At 31.5% G+C, this 27,734-nt stretch overlaps 3 protein-coding genes across 6 annotated transcripts in view; 2 read left to right on the forward strand and 1 right to left on the reverse strand.

The window, feature by feature from the left end:
- LOC145318561 (actin, cytoplasmic A3-like) overlaps positions 1 to 1,135 on the forward strand; it is a 2,904-nt gene extending 1,769 nt beyond the window's left edge. Inside the window, exon 4 of the mRNA XM_080159931.1 lies at positions 658 to 1,135. Coding sequence (XP_080016057.1) covers positions 658 to 863 — 206 coding nt within the window. The 3' untranslated portion in view covers positions 864 to 1,135. The remainder of the gene's footprint in view (positions 1 to 657) is intronic.
- Positions 1 to 27,734, reverse strand: part of LOC145318556 (uncharacterized) — a 547,717-nt gene that overhangs the window by 250,689 nt on the left and 269,294 nt on the right. The gene's annotated exons all lie outside the window — the stretch shown is intronic.
- Positions 17,466 to 27,540, forward strand: LOC145318562 (guanylate kinase-like). Its single transcript, XM_080159932.1, has 7 exons — positions 17,466 to 17,603; positions 17,900 to 17,990; positions 22,985 to 23,049; positions 24,344 to 24,430; positions 26,314 to 26,435; positions 26,666 to 26,762; positions 27,127 to 27,540. The coding sequence occupies exons 1-7, from the start codon at positions 17,564 to 17,566 to the stop codon at positions 27,207 to 27,209; spliced, it is 585 nt and encodes a 194-aa protein (XP_080016058.1). The 5' UTR covers positions 17,466 to 17,563; the 3' UTR covers positions 27,210 to 27,540.

A 27,734-nucleotide genomic window follows, 5' to 3' on the forward strand; every position in this document is an offset into this window, starting at 1 on the left:
GTGGCACCACTATGTATCCAGGTAATATATTATATTGATGTGAGGCCAGACCTGTATAGCAACACTGTCCTCTCTGGTGGCACCACTATGTATCCAGGTAATATATTATATTGATGTGAGGCCAGACCTGTATGGCAACACTGTCATTTCTGGTTGCACCAATATGTATCCAGGTAATATATTATATTGATGTGAGGCCAGACCTGTATGGCAACACTGTCATTTCTGGTGGCACCACTATGTATCCAGGTAATATATTATATTGATGTGAGGCCAGACCTGTATGGCAACACTGTCATTTCTGGTGGCACCACTATGTATCCAGGTAATATATTATATTGATGTGAGGCCAGACCTGTATGGCAACACTGTCCTTTCTGGTGGCACTACTATGTATCCAGGTAAGATAAAAAGGAAATTCATAGCCAAAAAAGCAATAGTAAAATCAAAAGAAAATTATGCTGTAATACAGTAATGATATAGATTACTTTATATAATTTTTAGTAAATATAGGTTTTAATAACAATTAGAAAAGCAAGAACAATAAATCTGTATATGTGTGGTGTATTTCTGTTTAAGCAAGAATAAGAAACCTTGTCAGGCACACAGAAGTTAACTGCACTTCTAAAATAAGAGTAAATTGATGAACTTTCCTAGGTATTGCTGATCGTATGGACAAGGAGCTGAAGAAACTGGCCCCACCAACCATGAAGATCAAGATCATTGCTCCTCCCGAGAGGAAGTACTCTGTCTGGATCGGTGGCTCCATCCTGGCCTCCCTCTCCACCTTCCAGCAGATGTGGATCTCCAAGCAGGAGTACGACGAGTCTGGTGCCTCTATTGTCCATAGAAAGTGCTTTTAGTTGTATTTTAATTCTACATTTTAAGCATATACTTGGAAGAGTAAAAGGGGATTAATTAATTTTCACATTATAAAGGAACATAAACTTACTAATTTTTTTTTTTTACTTATTTTAATAAACTTCATGTAATTTTAAGTAAAATTGTTTGGAAACCTAACTTTGTCCATTGATATAAACTAATTGATTATTAATATAATATAAATTTGTGTAAATCTTGAAATTTTGATAATTCTTTGTAGTAAATACACATAAAATAAATAATTATTAATATATATAATTTGTTTAAAAATAATTGAAAATGAAGCATAGAAATAAAATAAAAAAGTTTCAGTCATAAATCTAAAATAGCAGCCTAGAAAATCACGTTTTTCTTATATAAAGAGACAAACAGACGGATATCAGAAACCATAGGGTAGCTTTGCCACTATTTTTTGCACTATTATTTGTATCAAATTCTATGAAATTGGTGGATCTATGTCCTTTTTAAAAATTGAAAAATACCAAAAATATATATATCTTTATCTTTATAAGGAAACCAAGTTATACAGAGTGTTATTGCAAAATCACTGTGAGAAAAAACAGTAAATATTTTTATATTCTTTGTTTATTGGTTGATTTTTAAAAATTCAAATATATAAATTGCTCAGACATGAATTTGGCTACAGCCAAAATGTTATATTTAGTAATTAGTTTACAATACATCCTAAAAAACTGTACTACATATATATAAGACCGGTTATTTTTGCGTCAAAACTATTTTAGTTTATTATTGCTACACTACATTTACTAAAATACAAAATTTTGTCATGCTAATTTGTATAAACATAAACAATAACTATCATTTTTATAACATTCATTTCCGTAAAAATATTACTTTATAAAATAACTTGGGGTTACGCCCATAGCCGCTAGGGATGTGTATTCGAAGAGGCAGAGAAAGGAGGGTCTATAAAAGTAGCTTAAAACCATCCAGATGGACCTAAACCAATTTTAAGATTAGACAGGGGCTATGTGAAGCTTCCATAAAAATGAAGAACTCAATAGGTTCAGTACTTTTCAAAATCTACAGTTACAGACAAAAAATACTTTGCATAATAGGATAAGAACCTTATATCATTACTTAAACGCAAAAATTCCATTTGCCCTACTCCTAAATTATTCCTTATATTCTTCTTTGTAAGCTAATTTAGCGAATATAATCTGTATCCAATTGTTAAAATATGCGAAAGTGAATACACACCAATTTTTATAATCTAAAATCTGTTTATGGTATTGTGTGTTAGGTAAGAAAGAAATAGAGGGCCATGACTATTATCTTTAACTTGATAAATATATTATGGTTATCAGGGATCAAAAGGGATAAAACTATGCCTGATAAATTTGTGTACATCCCCAATGATGATACACAAAATAAATTTTTTTGTAGATTATAATTAGTATTTGAAACAATTGAATACTTTATCTAATGAACCAACCAATTAAAATCAAATAAAAGTCCCTAAAGTTGTTAAGCCAACGAATAAGAAAACATCATTATAAAAGTTTTAGGGCTAGTGTTATAAACAGTCCAATGTCCCCTCCCTCCCTGGCAATAATGCAAATAAGTTAAACATGATATAGGGTCAAATGTTCTTAGAATTACAGAAATTCTGTAAAATAAACACATATATTTGCTTTTTTCCTGTGTATTAAAAAGTCAGAAAAAAAAGCTTTCTATCTTTTACATGATAAAATCAGACGGAAAATGTAATGCTACCTCTCCTCCCCAACCATATGCAGGATTTTAAAAAAAAATCTGTACTTAGATGCAATAACTCTCTAATCTGGATGATTTATTTTGTCGCCTAACAAACCCTGATTAAGGAAAAGGACATTTTTTCTACAAAACTGAAAAGAAACAAGGATGACAACATCCATAAGTAGCGAAGCACAAAAAATCGTCGATGGGAATACGTTCAGGTAGATTTAAAAGGTTTTTACTAAAATCAAGAATAGATTTATTGAATAAAATAAACATGAAACCTTGTTTTATTTTGCATGATGACGATGGTCAAAGTAAATTATATTTAAGATGCTCATAACAATGGGAAAAATTATTTTGATACTGATATCCCATAAAAGTTTGAAAATTGCATCAAAATAAACAAAGATATGGGGAAATATGTAAAACATATAAAAATAGCCAAAAACCTGATAAAAGGCAGTCTGGCCGTCATGGTTGTTTTATTAAAACGACAAAAAAATTAATTTTTAAATCCTTAACTTAAAAAATTTGGAAAATCGGACCATATACACTGAAGATATGGAAAAAAGTGTTAAAAATATAAAAATAGCCTAAAACCTGCCAAAAAGGCAGTCTGGCCGTCATGTTTATTTTGTTTAAAAGACGGGATATTTAATTTTGATATCTACAACTGAAAAAATTTTGAAAATCGGACTATAAACACTGAAGATATGGAGAAAAATGTTAAAAATATAAAAAAACAGCCTAAAACCTGCTAAAGAGGCAGTCTGGCCGTCAAGATTGTTTTCTTTAAAAGACGGGAAATTTAATTTTGATATCTATAACTGAAAAAATTTTGAAAATCGGACCATTAACACTGAAGATATAGAGAAAAATGTGAAAAATATAAAAATAGCCTAAAACCTGCTAAAAAGGCAGTCTGGCCTTCATGGTTGTTCCTTTAAACGACGGGAAATTTAATTTTGATATCTGTAACTGAAAAAATTTTGAAAATCGGACCATAAACACTGAAGATATGGAGAAAAATGTGAAGAATATAAAAATAGCCTAAAACCTGCTAAAAATCGGTCCGAACGCCAATGATGTTTTATAGTCAATTGTGCTCCTTAATGATGGGAATGTTGTCAAAAAATTTCAGCATTCTATCATTTATAGGAGCTGAGTAAATCCCATTTCCCCCATAGCGTTACGGACTGACTGACGGACTGACGGACGGACAAAGTGAATTATAGAGTAGCTTCGCTACTAAAAAAACTATAATTAATACAATCTGATAAAGCTGACACTAATCTATTATTTGTTGAGATTAGTGCCCCAAACACTTTTTTTCATCTGTCCGTCTAGATCTCGCTAACCATTGAACTGATTAAGTTCTTCATTTAAAAGCAGCTTCAAATACCTTTCTGGAGACTTGGTAACCCCCCCCCCCCCCCCACACACACACACATCTAACACAGAGCCACTAAATTTATAATCATAAATGCACAAATGAAATGATAAACCTTTTTAATCATTAATATAAATAATTCTTTGAAAGCTTATTGCTGCACTATTTTTAGACATAATTGACCTTTTTTTTACAAGTTTACACAATCACTCATCAATTGGCTTTCTGTTTTTTTTCTTAATAATATTCGTCTACGTTGCTGAGTCTTAACAATCTATGAAGAACGATTTATTTGTCTTTGACAGGTTGATAATTTATCTATGTCATTTTAAATTTTAAAGGTTAGGTTCAGGGTTAGAAGATCGTATGGGTAGATCAGGGAGGGAGGAGACATTGGACTGGAAATTATATTGGTACCCAAAGTTTTGAAGCTGTTTTTAAAACTAGTAGTTCCCAATATCAGAACAATTATTACATATATGTACATTGTACATCAATTTATCATCCATAGACTTACCCCTTAAGAATTTTATAGATAAGAATAAAAGCAAAATATTGTTATTTTGTAAATCTTATTTAGAAATAGTTAAGATACACACTTACAAAGAATTTTTACAGTCTTCATAGATAAAGAAAACAAACCACTTGATACTAATTGGGCTTACTCGAAGCTTGCACAATAAATATAGGTAGCCTTTGTTTATAAACAACAAGAATGTCAATACTAGAAAATTTAAATACGCATGTTTTTGGCTATCATACATTATTAGTAAGATTATTTTGTGTTTAGCTAGTGATTTCGAACTACTGAACTGACTGAGTTTTCCTTTTAAGGGAACCTTCAGATGAGGATGGTCCTAGGCTATTTTTCTGCCCCTTTTTGACCCCTTTGAATACTGAGCTCCTATATTCAAGGAGTCTTTTTCATAAAAAGGTAAAAAGATACCTATATAGCTGCTGTTTGTCTAGTTGCGTGGAATGAGTAGTGAGAATGGCTTGGCTTTTAAAAAGAAGCTTCATAAGACTTTTAGGAAAATATCATGTAATCAAAGAATTGAAGTCAGATGGGTGTCACCCTGACGACAAACATACTTTTAGATTATTTTTATTTTGCAATCTCAAAAACAATCTCCTTGATAAAATTAATTCAGATTAAACTCTAATTTTGTGGAATTCAAGTTTCCCTTATTAGTTACATCTAAATTAGATTAACTCTCTACAGCGGATATGTTCGTGGTTTTATAGTTAGTGTGGCGGCGCAGCCGCACATTCTATTGGCAATTTGGCTTGTTAAAGAAAAAGGCGGCTTTACAGTTGATTAACCAATTTATATTATATTTTTTTTAAAGGACAGCTGCGCCTTCTTCTGCTTTCAGCTGTTTTTTTAGCAGGTAAAGCAGAAAATTAAAAAAAAACAGCACAAGCAGCTGCAGCTGTTTATTTTCGGCTGCGGCTGCTGATTTTCTAATGTTTGTGATGCAATTACTGCATGTTTAAAAGTAAGAAAGAAACTGCATGCGGATTGCGGATGCCCGACCTTATTGTATTCAAAGATAGACAGATAAATAAATTAATTTTGATTCATAATAATTATCTTTTATTGATCTATCCCGCCATAAAACGATGAGTAAGTTTATTTGGATTTTGTCATAAAACCGTTTCTATGAAATTAGATTGAATTTCTGTTTTATTTCACAAATGATCATCTTTATGTTAATAACAAAAAAGACAAAATCCATATAGGCGAAGATTACAAATATGCCATTTAGTTACAAAAATTCAATATTTATACTTTTTTTACCATTACCTCCTTAGGGCGGGATTCTCCTCCGATTTAAGTGATCATCTAGAGGATCCAGTAATGGGATGCGATACTCTAGCACCCAAGGATATTAGGTTAAGTAACATTCACCAGACAATTAACCCTTTGATTGCACGACCTTTGTCTGAGAAGTCCTAACTGTGCATGGTAGTGATATGCGCCTGTTTATGGGCCAAGGCATTTCCCCTACTATTACTATTCATGTCGCGCACCTAACATAACAAGAGTAGGAACCATTTTGAACGTCTTTAGTTAGTTCTGACGAGGTGTCGGCTCGAGATTCGAATCTATCACCTCCCCGGCGACGAGCAGATGCGCTACGTGTTGAGCCACGAACGCGGGTTAGTATCTATACTTATTTAAAGCCTATAAAAATAAATTATTATTTGTTGCCTTAAAGTTTTTATTTCATTCAACTTTTATTGATTAATTTAGTAATTTTGTTTATCATAATTGAAGACGTACATCAATTTTATTATCCATTGTTTTATCTCTTGAGATCCCTGTTTTTAAAAGCGAAGCTTTTCTATAATTAGGGTCGGTCCGTCCGTACGTCCGTCCGTCCGTACCGGATAGCTTTTTTCGCTAATTTAGGTATGTTAGAATTGTCCGATTGATTTCAAACTTTGCATGGTGATTCCTGTAGTAGTTAGGTACGATTTAGAAAGCGTAGCAACTCTATAATCATTACCAGAATGTCCGTACGTCCATTTTAAACATGTTGATTTTTTAACTTTTTTAACAACTAATTTTTATGTGATCTAATAATCCGATTGATCTGATTTTTAATATACTGATTCCTGGGACAACAAAGTACAATATTACAAGCGAAGCAACTCTATAATCAAGTCCTAAAAATGTAAGTATGTCCATAAACATTATTCTGTATCAAGCAGTTTTCAACAATTTTACTTACAATTTTGCTTCGACATTTATACATTTATATTCTGATTATTCAGTTCTGACACTATGCAAGTGTTAGTGTCCGTTTGTCCTGCCGTTTCAGTGCTTCGCTTTTATGTATGTTGTCATCCTTGTTTTGTTATAATTAAAGAGTAGTTTTGCTTCCAAAATTATTACAAGTTGTCTTATAAACAACTTCACCAAATTTCTTAACGATTAGAAGATTAATTTTCGATTAGAAATACAATGTATCATATTGACTACTTTGTAAAATCCCTAATTGTGCATTACTATGTAGAAAAAATCTTTAATTAAAAGCTGGGTTAATCATTTTTTTTCAACTGAATAAAAAATGTATTTACATCGCATTGTTAAAAGTATAATAAGACAAAATGGTGGCTTTAAATGTTCTTAAAATAAAGAAAATATTGTACAATAAAAATAAGTAAGGTTTTTTTTATCTGTTTATCAAGATCTAGCTAACTACTGTACCGATTGTATTTTTGGAGAAACTTTTACGGGTTCTGGGCAGGTTTTTTTTATTTGAAAATTAGGGACAAAGTAAAATAATTTGCTTTTTAGAATAACAATATTATGAAGTTTTACAAAAACAATTGATTTCATCTTCTTATTTTAAATAGTCCTTTGTTTTCAAGGCCTTGTTTTTTTGGGTTACAATCAAGACAGGGGTATATCTTCTGGATAAACTTTAGTAGGACACGTCAGACTAAGATGGTATTTTTGAAAATAATCATTAATAGAGTTATACATAAATTTATATACATCACTATAGGCTATGTCCCTAAAGAAACTTTTATTTTTATTAAGTTAAAAAATTGCTAGGGGGGGGGGGTATTTTTTTTCTTTGGGCAAATTATCTCAGAATGGTGAAAGTACCGTTATCCAAAATAGTTATAAACCTTTCCAAAACCTAGTAGAAGCTACACTAAAGGAGAACCATATCGGCTCAGTGGTTATCGAGATCCTTCATTACAAAGAGACATACAGACATCAAGGTATTTTTATATAAGGATTTAAGTAGAAAGGCGAACAAAGTTTGTTCAAGAATAGCAGAAATATCAAAATATCCTGAGCTAGATCTTTAAATCATTTTAGTGGTGAGCCAGATCGGGGTGAGCCGAATTTCAGCCAATCACAGCGCAGCATTTCATAAAATGATGTGCTCTCATTGGTGGAAAGTTGGCTCACCCCGATCTGGCTCACCACTAAAATGATTTAAAGATCCAGCTCTGATATATAGAAAATAGGGTGTCTGTCTGAGTTTCTGTACCAAAATATCTTACAAACTCTAGACTTATGGATTTTGCTTTTTTAATCACTAGCGGCTTCGCCCCTAGCCTCTAGGGGCTTTGCCCCAAAAAATAATTAAAAAATAAATAAAAATAAAGTACTACTGGTCCTGTACACTGGTGCTGCTCATAGTCTAATGTGTTCCCAAGAAATATATATTTTTTTTTTTTGGGGGGGGGGGTGTCCCAGCCCCCAAGAAAATAGCTTAAAATCACCACAGGACCAATAGGTATATACCCTGAAGAGTAGAATCCAATCGGTTTAGTGGTTATCGAGATCTTAAGGGACAGACGGACGGACGGACGGACGGACAGACACACATCGTTCTAATTTATAAATATTCAGGTTTTATCTATTTTACGGAACTGTAGGTCAAGCCTGCATAGTTTGGGTCAACGCCACTAAAGGCAGGCGGCGTTACCGCCAGTATATGTAAAAGACCTTCTAATAGAATTTTGTAAATCATTATTTTGATAAAAAAGTACTGAATTAAACTTGGGTGGATTAAAATCAAGATTTGAATAGCGAGGATGACAATCTTCATTACAACAAAAATTAACATTTATTTATTGTACAGTTTAAGCTATATGAAACCTGTATTTAACTTGCTGTACAAATTCGGATTTAAGTCGTATTGGAATATAGAATTCAACCATTTAAAAGTTAAAACACTTACCTAAAAAAAGAAAATGAATTATAAAAAAGCAACAAAAATATAACTAAATGATCTAAATGCAAAGTCCCCTTCATACCTTATCGCCCCTTTTTTGTATCAAAATTTGTTTAGACTCTTATATTTATGGTATTTGACTGGCAGTAAATTAAAACTTCACATTCTAGAGATGCTTTGCAACTAAAAAAAATCATGAATAACATAAAATTTTGGATTAGAATTAGTTTCAAATGACCAATCTTTTAAAGAAAAATATAAAGGAAATAAAAACAAATATTTTATTGTTAATTTTACTGAAAAGATTAACCTACTTCAAGATTTATATGTTTAAAATAAAAGAGTTCTAATTTGATTATGTAAAAAGACGTATATATCTAAATTGTTTTATATAAAGCAAAATTCTTAATGGATAAGACAATGAACGATGAATTAATGTACTCCCCCAATTATCCTTAATGCAAAATAGTTTGTATAAGTTTAAAATAACCCAATCTTGATCTAATCAAAGTCCCCAAAGTTTTTTAGCTTACATAGCTCGTGTTTTTATATGCACATGTCTTACATCTCTGTAAAAACAACTTTTTACCATGTTCTTTTATTTACAACACAAGCCACTACAACTATTTTTTGGTCTTGCTCTTGCTTAAATAAAAAGATACGATTTTGTCCAGTAGTAGTAAGGATTTTTGAAAAGATCAAAAATGAAAAATGAATAGATAGTTAGAAAGATAGAGAGAGATCAACAAGAAAGAAAGAGAGCAAATTAAGTATGTAGCGAAATAGTAAAATGGAAGAATAGCAAAATTCCAATAGATATATTTGCGCCAAAGAGGAACAGAACAGACAGCCGTACAAAACGGTCACTTAAAGAGTAGCTACGGCCTGTGTTGAAAAAAAGTACTAGAAAATTGAGTCTTCAAGGAAGTCAGCAAAAAAAGGCTACAACATAAGAAAAATGATAAAAAGTTGCTTCATTACTATAAATAGGAACGAGCAATTAGTATGCAGCAGGTAGACACAACCCAATCTGTCCCGATTTTGTATCACTTTTGAAAAGTGCGATTCCTGTGACGTCATATAAAAAGGGAAGGGGGGAAGGAAATCTCTTCCCTTTTCTCCCATCTCTTTTGAAGAGGTTTTCATCCCCCCCTTCCCTTTTTCTTTCCCGAAACGTATATGACGTAACTGGAATCGCACTTTTCAAAGTGATACAAAATCGGGACAGATTGGGTTGTGTCAGCAGGTAGACTGACAGACCTGGTAAGTTGTTTACTGGGTGCTCATTGGTTAGAGAGATATCTTCACAAAAAAATCAGTTGTCTATCTTAGATAGCAGCTGAGAAAATAACATTTACCCCATAGTGTTACGAATGGGCAAACAAAGTGCATAAAACTTCAAAAAAAAATGTTTTATCGGTTATTGGTGGATTAATTAATTTATCATCCATTGCCCTAGCCGTATATCCCTCTAACTCTGACTCTTCTAAGGGTAATAAAGGGATTAGACAATGGACGATAAATTGATGAGTAAACGAAGATTTAATAAATATACTCAATGATTTTGGGCCAATGATAATATGACGTGATAATAAAACTTTGGGTACCAGTGCAATTTGCAGTACAATGTCCCATCCCTTTCCTCCTGACTCTATACTCCATTTCTTATGTGCAAAAAAGGCGCGAGCTCCCGTTATATATTCAATATTAAGTGACACACACACACCCAAACACACACACACATACACACACGCACACAAGAGTTAATTTGATGTCAATCCTTTTAAAGAACTTGATTACTTGTGAATTTATGTCAATCTTTTTATTCTATCCATAATTATTTGTATTTTTATAGTGCAGCTTTTATGTAACTCGGGTATTTTCGTCACTACCTTTGAATAAGCAAGGAAAATTAATATTTTGTTCTTGTTTTTGATAGATTTTAAAACTCTTACATAAAAAATGAAATATCTAATATCATTATCGTTGTAAGTATTTCATTGTTTATCCATTTTATAAATTATTTGCTTTTAAATCTATCCAATCTATTTATCATCTATTTGAAAATTAGTAAAATTTGTATATTTGTAATTGATATTATTATTAAAATAACTGATTATTATAGGAATATCAAATAAACTTTGATAGCAATTTTTCAATTGCCTTAAATTTTTTGAAATATGAATGCTTATACTAAAAGAAGCAAAGACTTTAGGAATATTAAAATTATCTATAAAAAAATGTAGAGGTTCCGTGATTTTCTTTATCCTAATAAAAATAATATTGAAGCTATAATTTAGCAGGAATAAGATATAACCAACAAGCGAAATAAATCTAAAATAATATTTGGGAGGCAAATAGAGGGGATATCAATTTTAAGATGTGTTGCCCCCCAACGACAGCTGAAAAACACGTATAGGTTTAGTGATTTTTTCCCGAATTAATTTCATTGTTGGTATAAGCTGATGATTTAGTCTTGAGCAGATTTGGTTTTTATACAGTAAGTAGGTGTTAGTAAAAACCCTCTTAAAACAAAAAGTTTTACAGTCGTGTTTTACTATTTTTTTCTCGAAACTTTTCCCTGGCTCCAAAAAGTAACAAGTTGTCATGTAGTATGCCTGTCTGTCTGTATATCTTTGACATTTATATTTACAACTTCATATTGAAAAAGGGCAAAATAAGAATATTGATTTGCATTCTAAAACGTACATCATCAAAAATAAAGATTTAAATGATATATGTAGTATAACATAAAGGTGGTTAAAACTGACATTGTTTATTATTCTGTAATAAATATAATGCTTGACATATATGTAAGTCGACAATACAGGCATTAAGAGGCCAATATCTACTATGTACCTATTCTAATAATATCATATATTCTTAATTCTTATATAAAAATATATAATGTAAGTCTATATGTACACTAAGATCTTGATAACCTCTGGACCAATAGGTTTAGGGAATATTTTTAATTATTAAGGTTAGGGTACCTACCTCCACCATTCCCAAGAAAAAAACATCCCCCAAATTCATTTAGGATAACTTAAACATTTAAGGTCACTGTCCCATGCCTCTATACAGTATCACTAAAGTCTTCTCTTGGCGCATATAATAACATATGTATTTTTATTTTTATTTCATTGATATGTGTCTCTCTATTTATTGAATAAAGATATAAAGAAACAAGGATGACAACACCCATAACTGCGAAGCTCTGGAGTCAAAATGTAGAACAAACAAAACATAAACACTTGTAGAATGTCGTAAATTACTAAGCAGAATGTTAATTGAAGAAAATGAACAAAATTGTGTAAAAAAAAGGATTTTGTTTAAGGACATACTTACATATTGGGATTTGTTTATAGAGATGCTTCGTCTAAAATATTGTATCTTGTTATCCTGGGAATCATTGTTCCAAAAATTAGATGGATAAAATGATTCTATCATACAAAAAGGTTTTGTTAAGAAAAGATAAAAAAAATTTGCAAGTTCAGCAAATGAAGGATTCTAATAATGATTCAAAAGTTGCTCCGCTTTCTAAATTGTACCTAATTGTTAAGGAATCATCTTCCAAATTTCGCCATAAGAGAATTTTAAAATAACTGTGACGTACAGACGTACAGACCCTAATAATAGAAAAGCTTTGCTTTTAAAAATAGGCAGGCACCATAATGTCGCTCTATAGCAGCCTTCTTATGGTTCACTAGATAGCGTTTAAATAGATTTTTATATTCGCATTCTCATTTTCTTAGATCTTTGAAGTTTTAAGATATATCTTTACATCTGTTGAGCTCTTTAAGGAGGGGGGGGGGGATAGACTCATAATCTTGAAAGAAATGTTTGGGGTAAATATTTTAAGGGACGACTTCTCTTGGGAGGGTGCAGTTGTCCTCCCCCCAAAATAGTTTAAAACCTTACCTAGACCTATGCCAATTTACCCTGTGATGGCGTAATATATCGGTTCAGCGTTTAGCAAGTCTCTTTTATACAAAGATATTATAACATTCTTATATTTTGCTGTTTTGATAAGAAAAAAATTGTCGGATTCTAGAAACATTTATATCTATTCTTTCTTGCATATGAACCCCTTATTCTAAAACATGCATATTCCTAACAACTAACAAGACAAGGTTATGGGAAAAACATTTGGTCTACAATAGGTCAAAAAATTTATCTGCAGGTCAATTTCATCTCTAATATTGTATTGAAGGAAGGGGACAATTGTCTGTATGTTAAAGAAGTACCCAAAAAACCATAAACATAAAACATATTCTCTTATTCGTTGGCATAATAATTTTTAATAAATCTTAATTGGTTGGTTCAACCTACTCGTGTCAATCTTTTCAACCAATAATTTTAGATAAAGTTACAGACATCGATCTACATTTACTAGCAGCCGAGAAAATTGCGCTTCCTCTACAACATTGCCTACTAACGGCCAGACATATATTTGCGACTATAGAGTAGCTCTGTTTTATCAAGAAAATATGCTTAAATAGTGCAGTCTTATGTTTGTCCTTATATTCATTATTCTATTTTTTCAATCTTAGGCCAAAATGATCAGGACCGGCTATAAAATTGTGTATATTTTGTCTCTCTGTAAATGAATTATAAAATCTACTAAATCTTTTACCGATATCTTTGCTAAATTATGAAAATATTCCAAAAGTACAGAGAATTAAAGTTGAGTGTTGGTCCCCAAAACCATATATGAGTCAGAAACCTGTTATTATTATGTGTCCAAAGCAATCGTGTTAATGGTGGTCATTCAAACAAAAAAGTGTAGTCAAACAGCTAATTCTCCACTGTTTAGCAAGTGCAATATTCGCAGTGAAGCTTTATATAGGCCACGTTTAGGTTTCTATTTATTAGGATAGACTAAAAATTAATAAGAATGCCACTGAAAATATATTTCCAAATACGTTTTTAGTAAAAAGTAAAAATAATGCAAAATTTTAGGTTTATCTTTCTACTAAAATACTATATTTACATAAACTAAATCTGTGTCTGTCCTATTCTACTTATAATTTAAATATGTTTTACAATTATTTTAAAAACACTTCTATTTATGGGTTGATTTGTAGATATATATCAGTGGCGTGCGAACCGAAGGGGGCATTTGGGGCAATCGCCCCCCCCTAGCGACCAAAACGCCCCCCCCTGCCCCCCCCTAGCAACCGCCCCCCCTGCCCCCCCCTAAATGTTAAAAAATGCCCCATTTTGCCCCCCCCTGGTCAACAAAAATGCCCCTTTTTGCCCCCTACCCTACAAAAAGCAAAACTATCCCAGTTTCAAAAAAAAAGATCAAGAAATACTCCAAAAAAAATTTTTGGCGCTTCGCGCCAACCAGACAGTTAGGTTATAACCTTTTTTCACTGAACATAACAAACCAGGTTATAGGAAGTATTTTATTTTGTATAATATAAACTTTTTACCAAAGAAATTTTGTACATCCCCAATGATGATACAAAAAATTACCCCTTATATAGATTACAATTATTGGATGAAATGTATGGAAACTCGACTTAATTAACCAACCAATCAAAATTCCATTAAAGTCCCCAAAGTTGTTGAGCCAACGAATAAGAAATTTTTATATTAAATATTGGGGACAAGTGTAATAAATAGCCCAAAAACCCCTCCCTCCCTGCATATTTGAAGAAAAAAATTTGCGCTTCGCGCCCTTCCAAATGGTTTCTGCTATGAAATATTGGGGACTAGTGTAATAAATAGCCCAAAAAAACCTCCATCCCTGCATATTTGAAGAAAAAAATTTGCGCTTCGCGCCGTTCCAAATGGATTCTGCTATAAAATATTGGGGACAAGTGTAATAAATAGCCCAAAAACCCCTCCCTCCCTGCATATTTGAAGAAAAAAATTTGCGCTTCGCGCCCTTCCAAATGGTTTCTGCTATGAAATATTGGGGACTAGTGTAATAAATAGCCAAAAAAACCCTCCCTCCCTGCATATTTGAAGAAAAAAATTTGCACTTCGCGCCCTTCCAAATGGTTTCTGCTATGAAATATTGGGGACTAGTGTAATAAATAGCCAAAAAACCCCTCCCTCCCTGCATATTTGAAGAAAAAAATTTGCGCTTCGCGCCCTAACAAATGGTTTCTGCTATGAAGTATTGGGGACTAGTGTAATAAATAGCCCAAAAACCCCTCCCTCCCTGCATATTTGAAGAAAAAAATTTGCGCTTCGCACCCTTCCAAATGGTTTCTGCTATGAAATATTGGGGACTAGTGTAATAAATAGCCCAAAAACCCCTCCCTCCCTGCATATTTGAAGAAAAAAATTTGCGCTTCGCGCCTTTCCAAATGGTTTCTGCTATGAAATATTGGAGACTAGTGTAATAAATAGCCCAAAAACTCCTCCCTCCCTGCATATTTGAAGAAAAAAATTTGCGCTTTGCTTTGTTGTCATATAATAAAGAAATATTTAAAGTCATTTTTTCATAGGTATTAGGTTAATTTTTGGTAAATTATTTCCAAAATGAGTGTTTTTATCCCCTCCCCCCCCCAAATTTTTTTTAATGGGGTTATTCATCCTTCCTGCTGAGATTTTATAACATCCCCTTCCACCCATTAAAAATGTTTTGTGGTGGAGGGGGGGGGGGAAAGGTTAATTTATCTTCTGTACTATTTTTTCGAAGATGCTTTCTAGCTCCCTTCCCTTCGGTCATTGCAGGGTGGGGAGAAGGGATGGGGGAGAAGAGATGGGGGGAAGAGATGAGGGGGAAGAGGTGGGGTATATAAATGGGAAAGAGGGATGGGGGAAGGGATGGGGAAGAAGGGATAAGGACTAGGAGGCCCATAATCAAATAATCCCACCCCTTAAAACGCCCTTAATTAAAATTAGTATATATAATCAAAATGCCCCCCCCTAAAGCAAAGTGCCCCCCCGGGGCACTTTGATTTAGGGGGGGGCAAAATTTTACAAAATCTTCAAAATGCCCCCCCCTAGACAAAGTGCTTCGCACGCCACTGATATATATCTTTGCATTTTGTATATACTCACTCTTAGACACTTCCTATATGTCCAGATTTATTATGAAGGAGTTGATGGCTGGCTAACTTATTTAAAGTCAAAATTCTATGTTTTTTTTTTCATATTTGAAGTCTTTTGTTCCGTTCAAAATATATCCCTGTATTCTTTTGGAGAGATTGCGTGATTTTCCCAATATACTCTTCATTTTTACTTGTATTCCATCTATAATTATTATTCCTCCAATCCATGAAATTGTTTTATAATAGTTTTTTTCCAATACCAAATTAATCTATTATTTTTATTTGATATTACAAATGACTCACAAAACTGATTAATTTGATTAAAACATTATTTTATTCATTATTCCTTATACTCAAAATTCTTTGCAACTAGCGCCATCTATTCACTGCAGAGGCACCTAGCGAACAAAATAATATTTTATAAACCATTTACTAGTTAGCTTGCAGTGGTATGTATATCTTGTTAAATTTTTAGGAAAAAAATGTCCTAGTATTTGCATATATGCCACTTACTAAGCTTAAAATACATTTAAAATATGTTTTAAACTGGTAAAACTGTTTTATTGATATAAAGTATACCCCAAAATAACCATTTATGACAAAAGATAAATCTTATTATTTAACGCTGCAGGCAAACTTTCTCCGGCCGGTGAAGGCCAACATACAATTATTCAAGTTTAATTGAAAAGCTAGCTTTATCAAAATATTTTTAGAAATAAAATTTAACTGTAAAATCGAAATTGGAAAAATTTTAAAGAAAAAAAAATATTTATCAAAGCTGACGTTTTTATTTTTGTTGTAAAAAATTGGGAAGATTTGAAACAGCTGATTCCACGCTAGCAAAAATTTATTTCAGCAATTATTTGTAAACAATAAGAAAATGTTAGTTAAAGCATTTTTAATGTTTTGTTCACAGGAAAGCAAATTTTGTTAAATGACTCATTTTTGCGTAGTTTTAAAATAGTAAACAAAAATATTTTTAGTAAAAGCATTGATTTCAAAATTGGATGAGAACGGGTTGATGAAAATAAAATTATGTAAAACAAGTGTTTTTGATAATTATTTCAATAATCATAATTTAATTACTTTGATTTGCTGCCATTAATGTAAACTAAAGCAGGGAGGGATAGGGTACTTGCGCTTAAAAAAAATACATCCTTTCCTTCTCCCTATAATTAAGGATTAACATACATTTTATATCAAATTTTTGGAAAGTTAAAAGAAATTAAATAATCTTCCATTGTCCAATCCCTATGTGTCAAGTAATTAAAAGTTAACACTTGTTGACAGATTGTTGATAACACACTTTTTATTTACTTCATATTAGTCTTAACGTGACCGTTATTAAGCTTTGGATATATTTTGTAATCTATCTGCATTATTTTCTTTATTTATATATTTTATGTATGGTAAAAGTTTTTTCATGCATTTTAGTACTATTTAGTTTATACTTAATTAAGATTGATCAATTTAATTTTTTTTTCTAAATTTGTTTATAAAGAATTTTTCTAACTAAAATTCTTTTTCACAATTTTTTTGCTTTGTAACTTTATAATTTTCGTAGATTCTAATTTCTACAAAGACCCCCGGACACATTATGTGTCCGGGGTCACACATTGTAGATATACATACTGTAGCGTGGAGCGTTATGATAATGTCTGTCTGTCTGTGCCTAAACATATTAGCATCACTCTGGACTTTTTTTTTATTGATTGATAGACCTTTGATATTATAAATTGGAGGCGGGATTTTCAACTAGGCGTATAATCTTTCTTAGCTTAGACTGGCAGAAAAATCCTAAAATTCTTTTCAGGGGCTCACCTACCTAACCAACCCAAGAAGCCTTAAAAATGACTGGCCCCGTGCCATTGGTTATCTGCGGTCCTTCAGGTCCTGTCTTCATATTGTTAATCATCGGCGGAACGGGTGGAGCACCCGTGTTTTTTTTTTTGTTTTTTTCGAGTGGAAGAAGGAATTTCAGATAGTTTTTGACGTAATTAGTACCGAAGGATAGAAAAATGAATTTACCCATTAACAGATGCAATTCATAACCATTCATATTTTAGACTTCCGTGGAAAGTTATCTAATTAACCTTAAAATTTCTAATGTTTTATAAGGGACTTCCACTAAATTCAGTAAATCATTGCTTTAAAAAACATTAACAATATGAAGACTTGGTGTCAAGGTGCCGGAAAATCCACGTTGTTGAAACAAATGCTGGACAAATACAGACAACAGTTTGGTTTCAGTGTCTCACATACTACAAGAAATCCTAGGTACGCATTTAAAAAATTCAGAGGAAATTTATTTGTCCTTTATTTTAAAGTTCTTGGTTTTTAAATTCTACAATTATTAATACCTGAAACGGCATTGATGTTTCTGCCTGCCTCTCGACATGTAAAATTCAATTACTTACCCATTAAAAAAAAATAAATTTCTAATACATTTCCTTATCTTTAGAAATCATATCCAAAAAAGTTAAAACATTGAAAAAAATCTCTAGTTTATAAAAAATTATCTCAAGTTCTAGATTAAACTTTTCTACTTTGTATTCAATTAGGAACTAACACCCTTTGTTCGCCTCAATTTTATAATCTTCTCAAAGTACAAGTTTGCAAGGAATGTGTTCGGAAGATAGATTAATCATCCATTGTTCTTTCTCTACATTCATGGCTTATTTAAAATGCATTTTATTTCAGCATGTAATTAATTTCTTTTCTGCTAAACGTTATTAAATTAACAGAGAAATTTTATCTTTTTTTGCATTTAAAGAGTGTAGGTATTTTTTATCAAAATTGTCATTATGATTCAAGAAAGAGAAAGGTATACCCACTGACCCAGGTACCTAATTATTTGAAACAAAAATTAATGAGATAAGGAAATTTATCGGACAAAAGTTTTACACCTGTCTAGGTAGGTAATAAAGTTATATTTTTTTTCTGTTCGTCTAAGTTTGGTTGAACATTTATTTCAATCTTCTCTTTTTATTAATATTTGTCCAATTCATGAGTTGGAGAAGTTTGAATTTAATTTAATTTGCATAATAGTAAGTATACATGAATATACAATATGCTGTAGAGGGTTTCAAAATTCCTTCAATTGTTAGCTTCTGATATTATTGATATGATTCTGCAAGTAACAAATTTGGCGGCAATATTTGTGTTATGTTGTCATCTGCAGATTTTTCTCAATCCTTTTTAATTATCTAATGAAGCAATTTGAGTTAAATAAAATCCTATTTACTAAAGGATTCTTTTCTTCCTCAAATATCATTTAATAATCCTTTACATTTAAATGGTGAAAATTCGAACAACAAAGTGCAAGTATATTGGAACGAATAAAGGGAGTACTAGCAGTATTTCGAAATTTTATGATTTAGAAACACTCTTATTCACAATACATATCTATACAAATATTACAATTACGTTTCTAACTTTACCCAATTCTAAATATTGAATTTATGCATTAGAATTATTGACACATAAAATCACCAATGACAGTTTCTTAGTTGCGTAGCCATTATATGATTAAAATCTTACATCTGTTTGTCTGCCCCTCAATTTGAATCATTTGATAATTTTTTTCTTATTATCTTCAAACTTCACAAAAGTTTTTAAGACTTAACTTAATTTTAAGAAACTAAAACTTAGGACATATTCAGCTTGTTTTCAACCTTTTTTGTCACATTTTTATCTTATTGTACAATCTTTGCAAAGATAGTAGGTACCTATGATAATTAAAGTCAATGACTAAGAAAAATGAATACTCAAAGACATCTCTATTACCTCTGTATTCATTAAATGTAAACCTACCTACTTAACTTTGACATAATATCTATTTTAATTAAATCTATATTTGAATAGATTTTATTTCATTTTAAGTTGCAAAACTTTAGGATAAAAATTGATGTTTAAAATTACAAAATGCAACCATCTCATAATCAATGCGCAAATGGCACTTAGAATCCGAATCTTGTTATGAAACATAGCATGAGTAATCCTAGGTTGGTCTAATTTCCCTAAATCGGACAAAAAGTTGGAAAGTAACCGCTGGCTGTTCAGCCGTTAAGCTATTTTTGGCTATTTTCAGGTCAAATCCGTCACAAGCCCTATCTACACATCATACTCTTTGCTGCTCCCAGATGTTTTCAACCGGTATCATTTCACACAAGTTAAAGCAAAAGTTGATTCCTACGTAATAAATGATAGAGTTGCAATAAAAATAGCCACAAACGGCTAAACGTGGATATTATGACAGGGGAAAAATTTTGCCAATTCAAGTTATTAACATTGAACTCGTTTATTGGTCAGTTCGTTAATCCATTAGGAGGGGAGGGGTTGAGAAGGTGGATGGAGGTATCGTTATTTTATCCCGCTGTGGGTTTCACCTTATTAGAGAACTTAAAAAGCTGGTGTATCATCCAAGTAAAAATAAATCCATTTATCTCAATTGACATATTTACAAACACGCAGCGAATGAAATTCAGCTAGTTTTTTCCATTTGATTCCTTATCCCCCCCCCCCCATCTTATTTTTGCTATTTTATAAGATTGAAACCAGTTTTGTTGGAATGGAAAATTTAACACTAAAACACTTAAGATAAACGAGGCTTGGTGACATTGTTAGTTGAAAACTCTCATTTGGATTGTTCTTTCACTGCCTCATAGTGTTTCATACACGCACAAAGACGAAAATAAATAAGAGGGGTATACACATAGAGATAGGGGACAATGGACTGTTCATTGCACTATTCCCCAAAGTTTTATAATAACGTTTTCTTACTCGTTGGCTTAACAACTTAGGAGACTTTTACTACCTAAATTATTATTGATTTGTTTAATAAGTTGAGTGTTCAAATGATTCAACCACTAATTTTAATATACAGGTGGGGTAATTCGTGTGTCATCGGGGTGTACATCAATTTATCGGCCATTGACTCATCCCTTTAGATCCCTGGGTATTTATGATGCGAGTTAAGAGAGGGTGTATGGGGCATTTTGTGCTGTTGTAACAATGCTAGGTGCGGTACACGAGCGGAAATGAATGAACCTCCTAATTTGTATTCAAATTAGCCAACAGAATATTTACAAAATAAATTTCTTTCTCTACGACAACACAGACAATATTAGCTTGAGCAAGGATAGGCACATCCACAAATTAACCCGGGAAATGTAAATAAAATTGACTTTTCTCTTTTGGAATCTTTATTTTCTTCATTTGTTTTAGTGTTAGAGAAGGTCCATAGATTAAATTGAATTATGAAGAGCCGAAATAAATGAAATATTTAAATTATTAGACACCAAATACAGAAGATTAATTAAAGAGTAGTTATGCAACATATTCTTTCATCAATGTCAAAATAATCTTCTCCAGAAATTTTAAGAGATTGATTGTGTAAAAAGTAAAAACATATTGTATAATAATAGGAGGAACATAGGTAACATAATATCGTAAATTATGTGACTTGACATCAAATTGGGGATTAATTATTTTTATGTCTTCCATTGTCTTATTCCTGTAACACTGAACAATATATTAGCCTAAACTAAGAGAGGCACGATTTTAAACATTTTGTTTCCCCAGCCTTATTGGATTTAAAACTATGCAAACTATTTATTCTTCCTCGCAGAGTCACAGTGGCATGTATTCGGATAAATTAAAATGAAAGCAGTGCATAAGCTTGTTGTCAGAGAGGTCACAGGTTCGAATCATGGTATAGACATCCAGTACTCATGACATTGAATATTTTATCTTTATTTCCTATTACAGATGTGAAACATTAATAGTTTGAGTACAGGGAATACCATGCACAGTCAGAACATAAATTTCGTGCAATTAAAGGGATATGTTCCTTTGCAACAGTGGGTTGACTTGATTGTACCTTAAAACGTAGTTAAATAATTTAAGATAAGTTGTTAATTTTGTTTATTTCTTTAGAATACTTGCCCCTTTTCTCCTGCTTTTCTCCCTTGTTCAAGTCTGAATAAGAAAAAAGTTTTATTCTTTATATTTAAATTGTACCAATTTCAAATGGTTCAACCCCTTTCTTTTTCTTGCTTTACCCTGTGTATTCTGTATAGTATGAAAATGTTTTCATTAATAACTAAAAGAGAAACATTTGGGATGTAATCTGAGACCAAACTATGTCATTCTAAGGACACAAACAAAAGTACTTTCTTTTTTTTTGTTTAGCACCTGAGACTAGTGTGAAATTAAGTAGGTGGTGGGGTCAACTGTGTAATTCTTAGATATTACCAAGACAAGAAAATATTAAACATTTTTGTATCGGTTTTCTAGATATTAAAATTCAACTTTTAGTTGAAATTTAGCATCAAGAGGATATCATGTTGAAGGGCAGAAACAAGTAATCTTGAAAACAAGTTGTGGAACTGAACTTAAAGAAAAGAATAATTTTGAAATTATTTAATTATGGCATAAAGTGCACTTAAGAAACGATCCACCTATTAAATTAAAAAGTCATTAGGTATGGCTATCAAGAAAGTGTAATTACAAAGAACAATAGAAGTAGCTATTTATATTAACATCTTAAATAAGAGAAACTCTAATTATTGGCATTAGAAGTTAGAACATAGAATGCTTTGCTTAGTGAAATTTTTGAAAAAAATACTTCTGAATTTTTTTCCATACATAATCCATGAGAACTCTACACTAATTTTTTTATAGCATGATTCCTTCTTTATAGGATGAAATTTTTTTTTTTAAATATTTTAAATCACTGTTCTTACTTAATTCTATAGAATATTTATTCGTGTTAAATGTCTGAAAAAAAGTAATTTTGAGGAAGAACAATGTGTTTTTAATATCATCCTATTAACTCATATATAAAATTTTAAAACTTATATTTTCAATGTCCTATGACTTTGACTATGTGGATTCGTGGAAAACAGGAATAATAATATCCAAATATTGCACAGCAATGACAATTTGATAATGCCCTTCAAGAAAATGACAAAGAAACCATTATCTTTGCATGTTATGTCATGAATTCACTAGAGAACATTGAATTTCGAAAATATGCTGAAACTAATAAGATGATTCCCTTAATGATCTTTAAGAACAATTTATATTATGGACTAGTTCTAAAGTCTGAATCTAGAATCTAAATAAGTTTTGGATAAATCCACCAATATTTTGTCAATCTGATGTCACAATGTGAAACCTAAACCAATTTGCTAAATAAAATTGATTCAGATTGCCTTTCCTGTTGAAAAGACAAGGATTTGAGTATAGAATAATGACAATATATTTAGGGCTGGAGAAGAAGATGGCAAAGCTTATCATTTTGTTACGAAAGAAGCCATGGAATCTGCGATAGGTAATAGTAGAGAACCAGTTATTCTACCATACAATCAAAAATAGCTTTTGACACTCATCATTCTTATTACCTAAGCTTACTTCTGAATTTTTTTGTGAATGTTCCCTAGGCTTTTTGCTGAATATGAAATTTAGATTAAAACTTTTTAAAAATTCTGTAGGTATGTTCTTTTAATTGTGTGTTGTTATCTTTGCTTTTGACAGTCATTTTCCCAATGATTTCCCATAACCAAAAATAGATGCTTTTTTTAGAGTTAGGAAATAATTTCATTATAATTTTTAGACCTCATCACTATTTAGCTGACAGAGTAGGAATTTTCGAATAACTTTTCCTAATTTGATGACAAACTAAAGTAAATGGTTACAGAATATATCAATCCTATATTAACTTATTCAATAGCAGTAGAAGTCTATTGAAAAGTAGGTAAGTATTGAATGGTTGTAATACATTAGAAAAAATAAGAATAGAGTAATCATATGAGGCTTTTGAGTCTTCAGTAAAGATTATCAATTAAGTACAGTTACAAGAACAATTGCAAAAATGAAATGCTAAATAGAACAATGCCTTTCAGATATATAGATATTACTTATTTGTCATATTACTTTCCAAAAAATACCTATATTTCGGTTTTATAAGCATATATAGGTGTCTAATTCATAAGAAAAGTAACTTTTCATTTAAGACTTTTTGATGTAAAAATCTAGGTAGGTATCATTTACCCTGTATAAGTTAAACCTAAAAGTTTGTGTGACATACTCTAAAGCATACTCTATTGTTCCAACTTGAAGATATCTTACAGTCTGCTACACAGTAGAAGCAGAAGAAGCTTGAACAAACTTTGATTAACTTTACTAACTTACTTCCACCCACCCATAGTAGATGAAGGATTGAACAATACCTCTCCATAATTAATTATATTCTTAAACTGGAGCTAATTTATTAATCAATTATCCTGCTCTGAGTGAAACATGAATAATTAATGCTTTTCTTCTGAATAGTTGTGCAAGAAGAAAGGAGAGCATTAGACATTTCTATTTATAGACCCTGGCATTAAATGAAATTGGTGCATATATATTTCTATGAATTTTAATACAGTCTTTAAATTTATCTTATTATATTTGAAAACTTAGGTCTTTTACAATTAATCTATTATAATCTATTCAGCTATCCATTAGATTTATAATAACATGGATTATTTTTTAACTGTCATTAAAGCAAATATTAATACTTTTCTTAAACTGTACGTCTATATATGACAGAAGGTTTCATCCCATTGAACATCATTTTATTTTAGGTAATGGAGAATTTATAGAGCATGCAGTGTTTGCGGGGAATATGTATGGAACCAGCAAAGCAGCAGTGGAGACTGTTCGATCTAAAGGTGCAGTATTTGCAAAAAAATCTATAAAGGCACTTAATTCCCAAACTATTTCCTATTTAAAGAATTTAATTTAAAAGAAATAATAAAAATAAATAACTCGGATAGGTTTATAAATCCAGGAAAAGTTATAAATCCTGGCATGAGCTAAGCTTTACCAGAAACTCTCAACTAATATACTGTGCATGTGTCCATGCATTTCAGTACAGATGGAATTTAAATTATCTATTCATGTTAATATAATTTTAAGTTCTCTACTTATCAAATAATAAAAATATTGTACACATATGTTAAAAGATCTCGAAAAAAATATTAGTTAGTTAAAAAATTTGCTAATTTCTTCTGCTGTAAATTTAGCTAAATTATGCAACAATAAATATAAGATAATACAGGAACACCCGATTTTGAGCCCTGGTATTATCTGAGTGTTAAATCCGCGAGGATTATGCAAACTTTTATCTTTCTCTAATGAGTGTCACACGGGCATTATAATGTAATCATTTTATTAAAACATTAAAGTGCAATATTTCTTTTTCTCTTTTGCTTTTTACTGTCATGTAAAGCATTTTTAACTGGTTTCAAAAAGGACATTTCAATAGTATGGTAATTATTAAGTTTATAAAAGTAGAATACAACCCTTCCAATATAGAAAATGTTAAATCCAAATGTTGCTTAACTGTTTCCATTAAAAAATATCCACGATGGTAGGTTACATGAAACATGATTGGGTTGTACAAGACTTAATTGTCAGGGGTAGCCAGTATACCAACAATTCTTACAAAAAATCACAAAACCTTAAGTTATGGGGTTTCTGGTGATATGGTTTGTTTTTGTCATGTAAGTGAAGAGGGGTGGGAAAGAGGGGGAGGAAAAGGGGAAGGGGGGTTGTGGGGAAATTTTTCTTGAGAGTTGTTTGTCAGAATATCATTCCCTTGTCCCTTGTAAGGGGTAGCCAGTATACCAACAATTCTACAAAAAATCACGAAACCTTATGGGGTTTCTGGTGACATGATATGGTTTGTTTTTGTCATGTAAGTGAAGAGGGGTGGGAAAGAAGGGGAGGAAAAGGGGAAGGGGGTTGTGGGTAAATTTTCCCTGAGAGTTGTTTGTCAGAATATCATTCCCTTGTCCTTACTTAATTGTCCAAACTATTCCACTAATAATTTCTTCTAAAGAAGCATTGCTACCAAAACTGGAATTTAAAACTGATAAAATATTTTTTTATAAAAATCTCCATCAAAGGAAAAGAATGTTGATAGAAGAAGCCATTATACAATTCTTCTGATATAAAATTCATGAAAGTTTGAATATGTATAGCAGGCAGAAAAATCGTATATCTACCACTTATTGCCTTTAAAGCCCCCGCCATTTATTCTGCATACATTCTTTGACAATGCCTTTATTAGCTTTCCAATAGGGTGTGCAGTCAATACCGCAAATTGTCCAATCGGTTTAGTGTCTTTAACCCGCAAAAAAGGTAAATAAAGAAAGAAGGAAAAGGAGAATAAATAATTTATGATGAAATGTTTTGCAATTTTGATAGTGTGATAAATATGCGGAAGTGTATGCACGGCTCCCAATATCTAGACTGTATTTAAAAGTATGGTTTTTCTACAAGTTGGTTTGTTAGTCTGTTTTATTCTTTATTTTCACAAACTACCTCCTCCTGGTCTGTTATGAGCTTAGTTTTAGGGTTAGGAGTACAACTTTCAGTAAAATGATGAAACACAACGTTAAAGCATCAGCTTATATGCAATTCTTGCTTCTTTAGGATGTAGTTTTCCTTGTCTTTCCACTTTATATAGAACAAGGAAAAAAGCACTCCTGCCTAATATGCATAATCATATAGGTATTTCTTATTTTAATCAGGATTTTATGTTTTTCAGGCTTGATATGTGTATTAGACATTGACGTCCAAGGAGTAATAAGCATAAAGAAGACAGATCTAAACCCAAATTATCTCTTTGTTAAACCTCCCTCCATAGAGGAACTAGAAAAGAGGCTGAAGGTAAGCAAATCTATTTTGCTTTTTTTTTTTACAAAAGGTTGTTTGAGAAAGTATTTTATAAGACAACTATTTGTTTTAAACTACTCCCAATTGAGTAAATAACTAAAGAGGCTAACATGAAATTTAAAAAAACGGACATGCTAAATTTCTCAATGCAATGGAGGTAAACTTATAGAAATAGAAAGAAAATTTATATGACAGGTGTCCCATATTAAAAGTAAAATATTCAGGCACGGGGTACAGAAACCGAGGACTCCTTGAGCCGCCGGCTGGAGGCTGCCAAAAAAGACATGGAATATGGTGATGCCCCTGGAAACTTTGATCTTGGTAAGGAAAGGTTTGACTGCAAACCAAATTTCATGAAATAATAAGAACGCAGAGGTGCATATTTTCCATAATTCTCCCCCGGCCATGGTGGGGAGGGATAAACATTGAATGTTTGGAAATATTCTGTATTTTTACTACATAAATTGGGGAAAGAAATTTAAATTGGTTTGAAAATATACACCCATGTATTTATGTCATAAAGATAATGGGAATTATATTTACTTTATGAAATACATTTTTGATTTGAATCTGTGATACTGTCTGTTCTGTTTTATTTGGTTTAACAGGAAGGTATTTTTTTTCAGGATATTTTACCTGTATTTATACAAGACAACAAAGTAATGGGTAAATATTTGTTTTTCAGTGATTGTAAATGATGACCTGAGTAAAGCAGTTAATACCCTTGAAAATTTCCTACAGACTGCATATCCTGCCCTGCAAAGCTAAACAGGACATCGTGAATTATAGAGTAGCAGCTCTTCTGAAGAAATAAAGCTTCTATATTGTTAACTTTGTGTAATATTAAATTAAAATGTTAAACATACATTACAAAAAAGCAAAAAAATCCACGAAAATAGTATTGTTATTACAAAATGTTATCTATCTACCTATGCATTATAACAATAATAATTCAATTTACAAAAAGTATTTTTTAGTTAAAATAAAATGCTACACTTATATGTAAACTAAAAAAAACAATCCGAATAATGCAAAATAGCCAAAACTTTATAAAATAGTATGTAAACTTATTCATATAAAATATGTTTTTTTTGCCGCTAATAATAGTTATTTTTTACAAATATTGTTAATATGTAGTATTGCCTGTATATTTTATACATTACGAACTTTGAACAATAATGACAATACCCATAAAAGCGAAACTCAACAAGTTGTACAGCTGGACAAACGAACATTAACCCATGACGTTCTAAGACAAAATGGGGTGAGTCCCAAATTAATTAAATACGTCAA

This window comes from Acartia tonsa, chromosome 5, assembly GCF_053477335.1.
Source record: "Acartia tonsa isolate MP-2025a chromosome 5, ASM5347733v1, whole genome shotgun sequence".
In the NCBI taxonomy this organism is placed as follows: Eukaryota; Metazoa; Arthropoda; class Copepoda; order Calanoida; family Acartiidae; genus Acartia; species Acartia tonsa.

Excerpts from the sequence above, each read along its gene's own strand:
- LOC145318562 (XM_080159932.1), top strand. The coding sequence starts at position 17,564 with ATGACTGGCCCCGTGCCATTGGTTATCTGCGGTCCTTCAG. Across the intron at positions 23,050-24,343 it reads AGCCATGGAATCTGCGATAG|GTAATGGAGAATTTATAGAG; the intron begins GTAATAGTAGAG and ends ATTTTATTTTAG. Across the intron at positions 26,436-26,665 it reads AACTAGAAAAGAGGCTGAAG|GCACGGGGTACAGAAACCGA; the intron begins GTAAGCAAATCT and ends TAAAATATTCAG.